This window comes from Numida meleagris, chromosome 2 (genome assembly GCF_002078875.1).
Source record: "Numida meleagris isolate 19003 breed g44 Domestic line chromosome 2, NumMel1.0, whole genome shotgun sequence".
In the NCBI taxonomy this organism is placed as follows: domain Eukaryota; kingdom Metazoa; phylum Chordata; class Aves; order Galliformes; family Numididae; genus Numida; species Numida meleagris.
Genome location: NC_034410.1, coordinates 3,437,216 through 3,452,712, shown reverse-complemented (window position 1 = coordinate 3,452,712; position 15,497 = coordinate 3,437,216). Strand labels below are relative to the sequence as shown.

At 43.5% G+C, this 15,497-nt stretch overlaps 1 protein-coding gene across 3 annotated transcripts in view; it reads right to left on the bottom strand.

Moving 5' to 3' along the window:
- The window catches only part of CRHR2 (corticotropin releasing hormone receptor 2), a 138,069-nt gene that overhangs the window by 54,013 nt on the left and 68,559 nt on the right, over positions 1-15,497 (bottom strand). For 2 of the 3 annotated variants that reach the window (XM_021388439.1, XM_021388441.1), the window contains 2 exons: positions 7,598-7,683; positions 1,040-1,146 (listed from right to left, as the gene is read on the bottom strand). In XM_021388439.1, coding sequence (XP_021244114.1) covers positions 1,040-1,146; positions 7,598-7,683 — 193 coding nt within the window. Of the gene's footprint in view, positions 1-1,039; positions 1,147-7,597; positions 7,684-15,497 lie in introns of those variants that run through there. The other variant, XM_021388440.1, reaches the window with a different exon arrangement.

Here is a 15,497-nt window from a genome sequence, read left to right as displayed (position 1 = left end):
CATCTAATTGTTTCTCCATTATTTACTTAAGCTTTTACAAAAGATTCAGATACAAAGCAGAGAATACAGTTGCAATTAATAATTTGCATTCTTTATTCAGTGTGAATTAATTCAGGGCTCTGAGCACTCTGGGAATTATCATTATCTGCTAAGTGGAAAGGTTGAAGTGGAAGTTTTAACTGATGCATTAGAATCCCATGAGCACAGATTATTCTGCTTATACACACTGGGGTGAAAGAAGATTCCTTCTAGTAGCAAGAGAGACCCTCCTCTTAGCACTGCTTAAGGGAAAGACTTAGTGTATGCCTTTGTAGGGATGCTCCAGCCTAGGAAAGCAGCAATGCTTTCACTTCAGACACTATCTATCAGCATATCACGGTCATGGATGGGGTCCAAGTTCAGATTGAACATTCCTAGGCAAGGCCACACAAACAATATAAAAATATCCTTCAACCAGATCGCTCCTACTTGACCAGGAGAAGGGAAGCATTTCTACGTGGTTTCAGTGACTGCATCCTTATTTCATGAGCACTTGTGCAGATAAAGGTCCTATAAAGATGCTCCCCTTGTTATTTAAGCAAAATTCTAAGTTCTTTAATGGAAGAAAAATTGAAGTTAGCTCAAATCAAAACAGAAAGATTTAATTTCATCTCCCTGGGTCTAGATCTGGGCATTATCTGCAAGGAAACACGAAATGCCTCATGCAGTGGCCTTGGAAAACTTGCCCCCCAGAATCACAACTCAACACTCTGAAATCCCAGCTTCCCTTAACGAAACACTCCGTGCTCACTGACTTTTTTTGCTGCATCAATAAATCATGTAGAGCTCTCCTCCTGAATACCAATAAGCTTTAGATCTTAAGCATGGCAGCCATCATTACAGCTCATCCAGCGCAACGATCAATGAGAACACGTACAAGCTCGGGAGCAGAAAAGCCACAATTTTTCAAGATCATACACAAATTGGACAGTGTAATTAGAGGGCTTGAGTAACCCGATAACGCCCGCCCAAGTTAGAAGCATGCAAACAGATTACTCACCTCAAGCACAAGAAAAGCATAAAGGCAACTATAAGGGCCCCTACTGATATACAGTGCCCCAGGTAGTTTATGATGAGGGCAATCTTGTAATGGAGCGCATACTTCCTCTGGAGGTAAAGAGATAACATGATTAAATCAGCATGACCCTCTGAGCACTGACATTAAGGAACAGTTAATCAGTTTAGGAAACAGTAATTACTTTTCTCGACTTTAAAATGATATAACAGCCCCAGGGCTGATGCCTGCATAGAAGCCGAACATGCTGCCCAGGCACAAAGTACACGCTTGGTTTCAATTCAGTTTGGGATTTATCCAGAGTTGCTTACAAATCTCAGCAGAAAAGTTACTTTTCTCTCTTTTTCTTCAATCTCCTTGAGATCTCTTATTTTCATCATTATACCAGTGTAAAACTTTGAACTGTTGGGATAACAAAGCTACCGAAGACACAGGCAATGATCTTCTCCCAGCTGCAATACATCAATACGTTGTAGAACATTTCTACGTTAGCAGATTACACAGTCGTAACGAGGCAGGTTATGCTACTTTCCCTGTCACATGGTTCTATTTCATGTAGAAATGAATCGGTTGTGCGAGTAAACAAGCAGCCCTTTCCACATGAGCTGATTTTTCCCTGAGGTACCTTCCTGCAAGCTAAGAGCCTTATCTTTCTCTCTGAGGGCAGAACAAGTGATACAGACTGATACAGAGCTGGTGGGGTCCCCTCAGGTTTGAGAACTTGATGAAGCAGAGGTCTTGGTTTTAGCAGTGTCCAAGCATGTGATGAAATTACTGTATGAGAATCTAATCCTTAGGATGCTGAGGGCTTTATTGGTAGGCTCTTGATCCCGTAAATGGAAAAATAAGTACAGAAGTGCTCCCACCTAAATCAGTGAATTTAGCAATGTGACCAAAGTTTGACCTTGAAGGAAATGGAACACTTTTAACTGGTGGGCTGCTGCTGGCTTCAGAGGAAAAAGAAGCATCTCCTCTCTCTGCCTGATGGAGAGGAAGGAGTAGAAAAGCACAGTTCAGATAAATACTGAAGCTGGTTAAAAACTGGCAGAGCTTTACGACTTGAAGAACAAACACCTCTGAAAATAGACTTGTTAAATTAATCATTATTAAAAAAAAACACTTGTTTCTTTTCAGGCTAAGCACCTTTTCCCCCTATCTGGGATGTTCTCCCTCCGAAAAGAAAGACCTGGAATCCAAATTTCCTCCCTTTTGATAAAAATATTAAGCTAAAATCCTGCAAATAGCATCAATTCTCTAATTTTGGTTGAGTTTACTTTGTTTCATTTTTCTAGCAATTTCCCTCCACATTTTATTCCAGTCAGAGGAATTTGTCAGTGAATGGAAGTCTGGATGAAACTACAACCAGCAGCTGTAGTTAATCTGCACCATTGTTCTATGGAGATAGCATCTTCCAGCACTTTGCCAGCGAGCAAGCCCTCTTGGAACCATTTCCATGAGGAAACCTGCCTGTATCTTCAGCACATGGAGTAATGTGCTGTTTCTGGACTGAACTCAACCATGCAAGGTATTTTTAAGTCTGTTATAAAATGCCCTAAAATAAACTTCCCCACGCACAAGCCCATTTTCTGAATAGCCTAGAGGAGGGAAGTAGAAATAAAAACCAACAACCCAAGACCTGAATTCCACACTAAGTTTTACTTCTCTTTAAGTCACCAGGTCACCTAAGGGAGGAAAACACACTTCAGCTGATGTGCCTGCCTGAAAAACAATGCCGTGCCATTCAGTTCATGCTCTGGCAAGCTGGCTTGCTTAATTCTTTCCTGACTAATTGCTTATGAAGAAAGGTTGAGGGAACTGGGCTTATTTAGCTTGGAGAAGAGAAGGCTCCTGGGAGACCTCATTGTGGCCTTCCAGTACTTGAAGGGAGCGTATAAACAGGAGGGGGAACGATTGTTCACGAGGGTGGATAGCGATAGGACAAGGGGGAATGGTTTTAAACTGAGACGTGGAGATTTAGGGTAGATATTAGGAGGAAGTTTTTCACACAGAGGGTGGTGACGCACTGGAACAGGTTGCCCAAGGAGGTTGTGGATGCCCCATCCCTGGAGACATTCAAGGCCAGGCTGGACGTGGCTCTGGGCAGCCTGGTCTAGTGGTTGGCGACCCTGCACTCAGCAGGGGGGTTGAGACTCGATGATCTTTCAGGTCTTTTTCAACCCAGGCCATTCTATGCAGTGTTAGAAGTTTTCTAGAAGATGGCAGCATTTCTCCCAGGCCAAGCATCCTGCTCTTTGATATTGACCCTTCCAGTTGCTCCTCTGGCTCCTAACCTCTATCTTGACTTAATTCCAGTTTTAAGAAGGTATGGTTCAAAACACATACAAAAAATTGACTGAAAAAAACCAGTATATAATTAAGGTCCTCTTTGATACATGCATACTGAAGGAAAAGCAGGGCCAAATCTATTTTCTCTTTGCTGTCACAACCAAGGTTTCCTGAAGGCAAATTTGAATATCATAGAAACAAGAAGTGCCTCGGTGCCTATGAAAAAAGAAGCTGACAGGGTTGCCAGATCACTTCCCACCAGCCTACATGCAATCTGCATCTCTAGTAGAAGTGGAGACAACACCTCCAGCGCTGAAAAAACACGTGCCCAGAATGAGTCGTGTTGGCCAAAGATGAGTTAATGTAAATACTTGCATAACTGTTCTGTCTTGAAGACTGATGCATTTAAAATGCTAAGAAACTTCTACTGCTACGCAATGTTCCTCTGCTTCCAGGAAGACACTGCACTTACACTAAAATGCAGATTAAATCCTATTCATGGTTTAGAAGGAGGGTCATTACATTAGAAAGGAAATAGAAAAGGGGATGGCAAGGACGCCCTGCTGGCTGTGGGTAAATCACTGGAGCCCTTTTCCACTGCACCAACTTCTAAAGTCTAAGGCACTCGGCTTTCCAGAGTGAAGGAGTTGCTCTCTCCTCTCTCCTTTACCTTTGCCAGGGTATGATACCGAATCAAACCAAATCCATTCCACCTCAGTCACTTCAGATTTCTTTCCATTGCCGGGATGATCTCATTACCAGCTCAGTGATGAGTTTGACCAGTTTGAAGATACCGTATCTCCTCTTTCAAGACTTCTGGAAGCAGAGTCATAGAATGACTGAGGTTGGAAAGGACTTCTAGAGGCCATATGATCCAAATTGCCCAAGCAGGTTGCCCAGAGCCACCTAGAGCAGGCTGCCCAGGACCACGGCCAAACTAGGAGTGTATTTGTTACACGAGATGCTGCTCTAACACAAACTGGCATTCGTTGGCTTCTACTACTTCTGCTTTCTCCTAACACAGCTCTCCTTCTTCCTCCTATCTTCCCTGATGTCCGAAATAAGGGAGCCATCTCATCCAACAGACTGCTGGAAAGTTCAGTGGCTGAGCAAAGCGGACTGCCTGGGGCTCCTGGCAGCCAGGGAAAGTGCAGCGCAAGGATAGCTCAATTCTTTCTGCAAAACAGTTGGAACAGGAATGACTCGCTCCTTGAGGAGGCCTCCTGATTGCTCTCTTGGCCATACAGGAGAGCTAGACGACTAGTTGGACCGAATGTGTAACTTCTGGACAATTAAAGATCAGCTGAGATGAATCATAACTCAACACCAAACAAGTGAGCAGAAAGCCAGGCAGACTTTCACTGCTGTCAGACTGAGGGAAGAGGCAGCTGCCTCTGAGCTCACTGTTTTCCAGTTCTGGGCCAGCTGGAAGCTGGGTGGCTGTGCCTAGCACGACTGTGGTCCTCAGCAGGATATGTTAACTTAGGCCCAGCACGGTGCTGATTCAGCGACACTTCTTCAAGCCTCCTCAAAAGAGCAGCAGAGCCAATTTCACAGCCAGCTGCCGAAGGCCACATAAACAAACCCATAGTTCTTGATTCATAGCTCCTCATGAAGGCTGAGGCAGACTCTTTGCTGCTTGAGACTCTCATTTATCTTTTAACAAGAGCGCAGATTTGTGCTAGATGCAGCAAGGATCTCTGACACAGGAGACTGCAGGCTGAATAGAAACTTTCCATTTCTTACACACTGTGCCAACCAGCCAGCTTCTGTACCTGATTTGGGTGCCTGGAGAAGATGCTAACTGACCATTCAGTGGGTGGAATTCAGTCTGACATTAAGACATTTACATTCGGATAGCCATCCAAATCTGAACCAACAGCTGAAGCAAGGGCTGGAAACCTCTGTGGCACACACACAGGCATCCCTTCAGGTGCCTGCAGGAGACTTTGTGCTTCCTGTTCTGTTCTAGTGAACAACCTCCAATTGCTGCTGCTGAAGGACACAGTTATCCCAGAAGATCTGTGTCACAACTGCCAGATGTGTGGAGATACACTGGGGCATCTTAAACCACACTGCCTAACTACACAGGGCAAGCTAAATCCACCCCAGATGTGGAAGACATCATGTGTCTGACCCCAGACAACAAACAACAACAGACTTCATGTCTGTGCCCGAATCTCACCTTTAAACAAAACTGAGGATTATGGAAATCCATACGCATTTCTTTCTTTGTTTTGTTTTGAGATCAGAAAGCAAATCAAGTATTCATCCGTAACACTGAGCATTATGTAGAGATTTAGAAAATATTCACAAATATTAAAATTTGTAAAGCTTGTCACAAATCTTTAAAGGTCTAGCAAATGAATTTTTAAGCTTCTGCAAACAGGGGTGGGGGGAACATCTGCACTTTCGTCTGTTGAAGGAACATGCTACTTAAGAATCTGGAAGCTATCACCATAGCTGCAAAGTTTTTAGAAGCAAAAACAGAGCAGAGGAGACAATCCCGTGCTCCAGCCACACCACCTCTTCAGCCTCCTCAAATAACTCATCTGTATTTGCCTCTGCTGAGATAGCAAACATTCAAGTCATGCAGAAAAACACAGAGAATTTCATTAAAATCCAGCAGGATGTTCCTATGCTGGTACAGCAGGCTGCCAGTGTCAGCTCAGGTTCCCGTATGAGCTAACCACCAAAAACATGCTTAGCCTCTGCCTGGTTCTTTACCCCATTCTCTAACTCAGTCCTCACTCCTCGCCCCAACGCTGCTCATTTGTAAGAGACTCACTTCACAGGTGTGCAAATCCTCCTCTGTCAGAGCTACCATGGGCTGCTGTCCCCCTCCGTCCCTGCTACCTCTTCCCTCTCCCTGTGTGCCTTGTCCCCAGATATTCCTGCAGCACTGCAATAAGATGGTTCAGGGAACCGAGCCAGCTGGAAAAGCACAAAGCAAGTAAAGCTCTTCCATTTCAGTGGAAGGTGACTATAAGGATGGGCTGCACTGGAGCAGACCCAGATTAGATCAGCTCGAGATGCCACGGTGCCCTCTCCACTATGCTAGACAACCTTGAATGCTTATCAGTCCCAAAGGAAGACAGTTATCTTCTAGCACATCCTTCTTACTTTCTTGAAGCCTCTAGCTTTTTTGGGGGGTGGATTCCAACAAATCACGTAGCCAATGAATGAGTGGGCACTCCTTAGCACCTGGTGTGTAGCTACCTGTTTTCTCGTTCATTTCTCAAAGCCCACATTCAGCAACGTGGATCTTACTGTGGGACAGGAGTCAAGCCACATTATGAGGGTTCAGGGTGCAGATAGTCCTGAGACTGAAATCTGGATTAGTTCTGCAAGCAGCTTGCAGAAGGTGAGACCTCATCTTCCTCCTCTCTGTTTGAACCTGGCATGGCACAACTCCACTGAACAGAAAGAGTACAAAGAAGCCCAGAACATAAGCAGGTCTGAGCTGCTGGGCTTGGCCATCCTTGGCAAAGAGACAGGACAAAGCCTAAGTGTGCCTGCATGCCCCATCGCAGCACTCAAAAGAGGAGGAAGGGAAAGAGAACACGGCACTGAAGGATAAAAGGTTTAAACTGTGTGAGGATGAATGCCTGCGATGCGTCCAAAAAAAGGTGACATCTGACAAAAAAAAAAGGACTTTGTATAATTGCTTGCAGCTTTTCTGAAGGAGCTTACCCCCGTATGCTAATTTCATTTTGCAAACTCCTATGTAATGTAGGGCTGGCTCAGTCTTTTAAAGACAGCTGGGACTTGAGTTTGCTCTTTATGTATTTTTCTTCTGCCTCTCCTTTACGTATGTGCCTTAGGGAAAATGGCATTGAGATCTGGAAAGGCCAGTTGTTGATGAGACTTCAGAACTGGCACACAGAGAGTGTGGAATCAGCTGATGAAAGCTTACATTTCACTCCCAACGAAGCTTTTGGTATTAGTGCTCTTATTAATAACATTTACTGTAGCAGCTGTAGGCTCTCAACAAAGCTAGGAAGGATCTGCATAAACATACGTCATCAGAGACAGAGTCTAGTAAAGCATCCCTTGTTTTTTAATAAAAATTTGAGTAGGAAATGTGGAGAGTGGATTAATAATTTGACTGAATTCACAGGGAGCATTCATTGCAGAAACAGAAATGGAATCCAGCTCACAAATCCCAAATTAGTATGTTAACCTTAAGCTTGGCTTCGCATTCATATATGCTGAGAAATGACACTGAGGGGAACGAAGGAAAGGAAAAATACAGACCTTGTCATCCAGAATAGGCTCACACTGAGAGTAGTTTATCTTGGAAGCCCATGTCCCATTGCCCAGGCATTCTCTGTAGGCATTTCCTGGTAGGGACCAAAATAAAAGAGAAATGAACACTCTGTGCTGTAGTTCAGTCTAAGAAATTCACGTAATTAAGCAGAGGTTAGCAGTACAGATTATTCACAATGCAAATCAGCATATCCCAACCTCTGTGGGGAATGAAGACTTGGACAGCCTGCCAAGGAGGGAAGAGGAGAAATAAAGGTTGTAAATACATCTAGAGACCATCCGTTTTTCAAGGAGTTTATCGGTAACACTTTCTGTAAGAAAATGGGTTTGGAAGACAGGGAAGGTATGGAAAAGAGCATTTCAAGAGAAAGCTTAACGTGTCTATAAAAAGGTGTATTCAAACACAGGCAGAAAGGTTTAGGTCTTAAGTGTTGCAACTGGGAAAATCCTACGCACGTGGTAAACACTGCTCTACTCTCCTCTCACTTATCTCAACGTCAACTAGATAATGGATATTGATTTTCTAGAGTCTTCCTATGCAACAGCGTTACTGACAAACTTCTGCAAGGAATCTGGAAGAGGAGGAAGACGACCACACCTCCCAGCCATGGGACAGGCAGCTGCTGCGAAGGCCACACACAGACTTTAGAAATGAGCAGGATGCATTCACTCATCTTCTATGAAAAAGAAAACCCTTCTGATCTCTTTCCAAGGTGCCATTTCTCCCAAGATGTGAGTGAAAAGTCAGGAATTGCTTCACTGAAGAACAGACATTTCGTGTCTAGTTGCAATGTCACCCTGAGGAGCTCTGGGAACTGTCTGCATTGGAAGCAGGGAAAGGGGTTCAACATCTGGTAAGAACTCCTCAAAACTCAGAGGGGTAACTATGCAGTATAAAATACCTTCTCCCAGCCATCAGAAGCACAGCTAGTCCCAAGAAACTTTTCCATGCTTATTTTCAACTGCCTTAAAAACAAGAAAGTTAAAGTAAAACAGGAAATTCAGAGAGATCCCCAAAGGATACATATAAACAACTTCCTAATGAACTCTTCATGATGTTCTCGCTGCCCTTTACCCGATTTCTTGTTGGGACTTTGCCATGGTCAATCAGCACTCATTCAGCACCCAGCCATCAGGAAAATAAGACGTCAAAGGAAAGCATCAGACTGAATGTTCCTAGAAGTGCTGTTGGCAACAGCCATTGAAAAAAGCCATTGAGAAGACTTGAGAAGGCGCTTTTTGCTATAGAGAAGGGAAGTCCACATGGAAAGCAACAAGGAACAGCCATTCACCTACATGTTCCAGGTTATGCTGTATCTATACAGACCACCGAATTTCATGCTGTTCTTTTCTGCTTGCACTGTTTCCTCTTGGAGTGACACGGGCAAATAAAATGACTGCTAGCATTTGGGTCAACTAAGAAAACTTGTGCTAAAGGTAAAGTCCTCCGTTCCAATTTCTGTCGGTGATTACTGGCAAATTCATGCAGCTCCTGCTCCTTTTTACAGGAAAATCAGGTACAGACTACAATTTTCTGTGTGGTTTTTTACATGCAATTTTCTCCTGAGGAAGAAGCAGGTTAGATTAGACTTCTTTCTTCACTGATGCTTATTACTATTCAACATACCAAGCTAAATATGCCTCAAGACATCTTTTACCCTCTTCTCTGAGAGCAGATCTCAGTGGCATTCAAGAAGCTGGATCCAAGGAACAGCCTTGAAAGTCCCTTGTTTTGGCTGCTCTTCCTGGCCAGTGATGAAGCTCTCAGTGCAGAACGGTTGTGGATTTTGAGTCTCTGTACCAAACACCTGACTCTCCAAGATAGACAGGGGGAAGCTTTGGTACCTAATCTGATCCTGAATCCCACTTCCAGGATATCATCTGTAAGAAACCCATAAGGGAAGGGCATATATGAATCAGTGTTATTTATCCATCCAAAAAGGAAAACCACTCTTCTTCTGATTTCCCTCCAGATGAGAAATTGGCAGCAAATAGAAACAGCTTGAAGCTGGGTGAAGGAGAGGGGAAGTGTCATAAACCAGAGGAAGAAGAACCATTTGACTCATGGCTCCCTTCAAAGACTGCTTTTGGTTGATAGCAAATGTTGGCCTTTCTTTCTCTGTCACCACAAACTCCTCCCACTTCTCATTGCTATTTCCATTTTACAGGTATGGAAACAGAAAGCAAAACATGTGCACAACTTCCCGAAAGTGACCTGGCAGGACTGTAGCAGAATTACAAAACCAGCACAAACCATGCCTTCTACTTTATCAGGCCACGATGCCTCTGTCTCCTGCACTGCACCTCCTCTGCTCATTATAACCTTCTTTCAAGAAGGATAAATGACTTTCCACAGAACGGGATGGCCGCTTGAAAATCCTCCCAGCAGTAAATGAGAAATATCTCCCAGCACATGAAGAATAATCCTGTCAAAAGAGGCTCCCATGGCTTGTAGTGAATCACTGGAGACACCCAGCTATTCCTTGCTAACTGACTGTGACGTTAAACAGTCACTGAAGGTTCTTTAGATCTTCTTTTTCTTACTGTCAGATATTCAAAGAGGTTCTTGCCCTATCCTTTTCGATCTGGATTGACATAGCTGGTAAATGCAAAAAGGTCCCACTGAAGGCCACAAAGCTTTGTTTTCCACAGGAAACCTCATTAATAAATTGTGTGGGAGTCCTATAGTCAGTCTGAGATTCGTAGTCAAATCTGACTACTGCATGTGCTCATATAGCTCTGCACAGAAGACCCTGGATAAAACAACAGCAAACTTCAAATGAACCACAGAATCATAGAAGCATAGAATAACCTGAGTTGGAAGGGACCCACAAGGATCGAGTCCAACTCCTTGCTCTACACAGAAACACTCAAAATTCAAACCCTACGTTTGAGAGCGTTGTCCCAGCGCTCCATGATCTCCGGCACTCCGGGCCGTGCCCGCTGCCCTGGGCAGCCTGTTCCATGTCCACTGCCCTCTGGGGCAGAGCCTTTCCCTCACCCCCATCTGACCCTCCCCCGACAGCCCTGTGCTGTTCTCTTGGGCCCTGTCACTATCACCAGAGATAAGGGATCAGCGCTGCCCCTTTGCTCCTCTATCATGAACAATCATCTTAATTCTTTCCATAGCGACAAAAGGTTGTTTCACAGCACCTCTTACTGCCAAAAGTGGAATAGAAAAGGTGAGATAACAGAGACTGGACTCAACGACAAGCTGAGTCAACAGGACATGAAGAGTTGTACCAATGATCAAAGCACCTAAGAGATGCTAAAGAGATGACAGATGCTTTGGTACAACCAAAGACAGTACATGTGCCTCAGCTCTGGAGTATGTAAAGGAAGAGAAGAGAGAAACCATCCGTGATTTTACAAAGAGAACTCTAAGATCTCTGGCTATTAAACAGAAGAATCATAGAATCATAGAATTAGCTAGGTTGGAAAAGACCTACAAGATCACCTAGTCCAACAATCCACCTACCACCAACAACCCCACTAAACCATGTCTCCCAACGCTATGTCTAAACGTTTCTTGAACATCTCCAGGGACGGTGACTCAATCACCTCCCTGGGCAGCCCATTCCAGCGCCTGACCACTCTTTCAGAAAAGTAGTATTTCCTAACATCCAGCCTAAATCACCCCTGGCACAACTTGAAGCCATTCCCCCGATTAGCTTTTAAAGACAGACGTAAAAAAGGCATTGAGAACCTCAGCCTTTTCATTGTCCTCAGTGGCCACATTCCCAGCTCCGTCCAGTAAAGAATCGAGAACCCTACCATTTCATGGTCATATTCCTTCACACCTGTTTTTCCAATGAGAACTGGTTTTAATGTGATTTTTTGCTATAACGATTATTGCACTTTGCTTTAAAGCACTGTGTACAGAAGGAGACTGGATGAAGTTCATTTGTTCTTAGTCATTCTCAATAAAAGGAGAAAAAGGAAGACTCCTGATAGAGAACTCCATTGTAGGAGCACACAATGAATGCCCAGGAAGAGAACAGACACACGATCTTTCTAGGGCAACAACAGCTAATGAGAGCTATAGCATGATTTCCTTCTAGTGAAACAGAAATGGTGGCAATTTTCATTTCCTTAGACAAATGGGATGCTGAAGAACCCAATATATTTTCATTTCTCTTGCCTCACTGACATTTTTTCTAAGGATCACATACATAAAATTAATAAAGAGGTTTTTGGTGGTTGTAACTTCTGGCTATTTCTGTCCTGTGTATACTTACACACATGTAATACAACAAGACAAGCAGATTTAATCTTCACGCAAGGATAAAAACAAGCAGCAGATGACTCATGATGACACAGGCAACAGACAGCCATTATACACATAATTTCTGACACACGATCTGATACTAATTTCTCTGCCCTAATCTGTGGCCTCTTCTTTGACTTTGAAAATGTCAAAGAATTGCAGATTAGTAGCAACATTTCTGGCACTTGATTGCTTCCACTTAATCATCACGCCAGGGGCCAGGAAAGGAGGTAAAAGGGAATTCCCTGAAAAGAAATACTCCGTAGTGCTCAGACCGTCACTCAGGTTGCTAGCTTCCAAAAAATACATTTCACCCCCTCCAGCCCAGCCATTGTAACACACACATTTTCATATTCTCGTGGATGATTCAGTCACACAGGCCATGGTCATATTCTATCAATAAAGCCAATGACAACTATGGCACTATTCCCAGAGTCAACTGCAGCAATTACAGCCCCGCAGACAGTGCTGCCGAATCTTCCACTGCTGCTCCTGCTCTGTGCCTGCTGCTTTGACAGCAGGATGCCAGGCCTTGAGTCCACACACCAACCAATATTTCAGCTCCAGCTGTCTAAAATTAGTTTTGAAACCTTTATTCAGCCTCATATACACAGGCAGTGGAAATAAAAGCCTCTGCAGTGTGGTGAGGACACTGCAGATAGCAGCACGGTGCCAAATCTCCCTCACTTGAGGTTTTTTTTTTTTTCTTTTCTGAATAAATTTAGAAAAAAAGTCAAATAACTACAGGAATGTCTTGCTCATATACAAACATACAAACACACACATATACTACTGTATAAAACTCGATCTGTTCTCAGTGGAGAATAATCATTTAAGAGCAAGTGAGAAATTCCAAGATGGAGGTGGCTCCTTGAGTGAGGAATAAAAATACGGTGTCACCTTTATCTGAAAAGAGAGCATGATAATTACAATTACATCATGTATGGAGACGAAATAAGATTGTTAAGAAACCCCACTCTATCTGTTGTAAAGAGAAGCAGATCAACTTGGATTTTAGCAATGTACCCCCAAGCAGCCCATAAGCCAAGAAGGGATAACATAGAATCGCTCAGATTGGAAAAGACCCTCAAGATCATCTAGTCCAACCTCAACCTCAACCTAACCACTCTACCCTAACTCAAACAACCCATAACGATACAGCTCTGATGAGGAAGGTCTTGAGAGACCTTGTAGAAGCTCATAGATTTTACTTACTTGTTCATTCCATAACACAGATAGAACTTGATAAGGCTGGATAGGGCTCTGAGCACCCGATGGAGCTGTGGGTGTCCCTGTTCACTGCAGGGCAGTTGGACCAGGTGGCCTTTAAGGGTCCCTTCCAACACCAACAGTTCTGTGATTCTGATTTTGAAGGATTCCTCACGCTACGGATAGTTGGTCTTAGATAAGAGGGGGAGACATCAAAACTGTTTTCAGCTTTGCTCACCACCCTTCCAGCATCCCTGCCAATCTGTACCACGATGAGTCTGGGAAAAGTCTAGAAAAAAAAGTGTGACTTGTTGCTGCCTAAGCTCATGCAAAATAAATTCCTCCCCAACAAAGTACACTGTATTAACAGAACTGCCAGAGATTCCTCTAAAAAAGATTCCTCCGTGTTCTGTTTAATGAGGAAACGGATCAGCAGCAGTCACTATTTGTCATCCCAACTGCGATTTCCATACTTTTCTGATAATGTCCTACTTTCTGGCCTTAGGATCTCAAATTAGAGACTGATTCTGCTACTTGGAAATCATTGAATTTGGGTGATGGTGATAAATGATGGCATTCAGTGTATCTGCTTCAAAACTGCAAGTCTTCACAAGAACATTTTACTTAAAATATCAATAACCATTACCACCAGACAACAAAAGTACACGCACACGGAGTAGCTGTGAAAGCTGTATCAATAGGACACTACCATGCTCTGGAACAACTTAAAAACACAGCTTAGTATCAATGGTTTACATCAGCTTGAGAGTTAAAATCTTTAATTTCATTTCCAAAAGCAGACGATGCTGCATTTCCGAATGGAATTTGCAAACAGGGGCATTGGATGCGTGGTGTTATTTATTTTTCCTCTCTTTATCACCTGTGTTGAAGAAAATAAAACCTCTTGGGTATCAGTAATCCAATCTCTATAGATCGGCCTGGTGGCAGGTTTGTGTTTAGTCAGTAAAACTCTATTAAAAGCATGAAATAAACAAGAAACAAACAGGAGGGAAAAAGAAGCAGATACAGTCCTTAGCAGGCAGTTAACCACATCCTTCCAGTCGTTAGCAGGTGAAAGGCAAATGGAGACACTGCATGCAAGCACTACTGTAATGGAACTTATCTTTGATGACTGGAACCAAACTAGTTTTTAAGATTTTAGTCATCTTGCTGCGTCTCATGTAGATGACTTTGACAAGGTGTACATTTCCAGTCATCGTTAAAGTTGGAAATCTGCTTTCTCCAGCTATTTATGCCTTTTGTCCTGGATCCCACATGCGTGTAGCAGCCCAAAAATAATGAGACAAGTTCATCTGCTACTGGAGCAAAGGAATAAACAGGCAAATGAATAAATAAATAAAGCATCGTTTGTTAAGTTCTGAGCTGTGCACAGCTCGGGGTACCAGAGTGCTGTGACAGCTTGCTGACCCATGCTAGCTGGCAGCCAAGCTGAAATGAAGGCTCTTCAACCAGACAAACAGAATCCCCACTGAACAAACTCCCTGCAAAGCAGTTTTGAAAGAGGAGAGCTGTGGCTGTGGCATCATCAGAGAAGCACAGACGCAGCAGATGACTGGAAGGGCACAGCAGGTCATGGCGTCTATCTCCCTCCTGATAGGATTTGTTCAGTCCAGATTAAAAAAAATGAGCCCCAAGAATTTCTAGTAATTGCTTTGTAAAACTATTTCAGACAGTCTGAACTTCTCTACTGGGATTTTTTTTTTTTTTGCTGTTATCTTAAAAAGGAGAGGAGAAAAAGCCTATTAAGACAATTATCAGACTATTTTTGCCTCTGTATTGCCCTCTGACCAAGTTGGATAACTTGCTTTCCTTTGAGGGGGAAGCAAGCACAAATAAGGGAGGTTCTTCCTTAAGTATGCAGTGTGAAAATAGGTTTGGTGAAATGCTGGCCTCTAAGAGCAGAAGAGACAGTGGAGAAGAGCTGTATCAGTTGCCATCCTGAAGCTAGATGACGTATTCTCATCTGAACAAACTGGTTTTGAAGCACAGTTTTGGCCAACCAGTATCACTTGTTAAACTGGGTACGTTTTATCCAAGTTTTACTCCTCAAAAAAAAACCAAGAAGAAGAAGAACAAAACCCCCAAATCCTGTAACATTCCATCCTCAAACATTATAGAATCGTAGAATGGTTTGGGTTGGAAGGGGCCTTTAAGAACATCCAGTTCCAACCCCATGCTATAGGCAGGGACACCTCCCTCTAGACCAGGTTGCTCACAGCCCCATCCAGCCTGGCCACTGTACCCACGTTACAACACAGGGAACTTCAGCTCCATTCCTTCCACCTTCGGCCTTCAGGAGGAACTTAAATCCATTTCAGAGGACCCGATCCATTCAGAATCTCCTGACTGCAGACTTCTCTCAATGTTTCCTCCAGTATTTAAACTTAATAG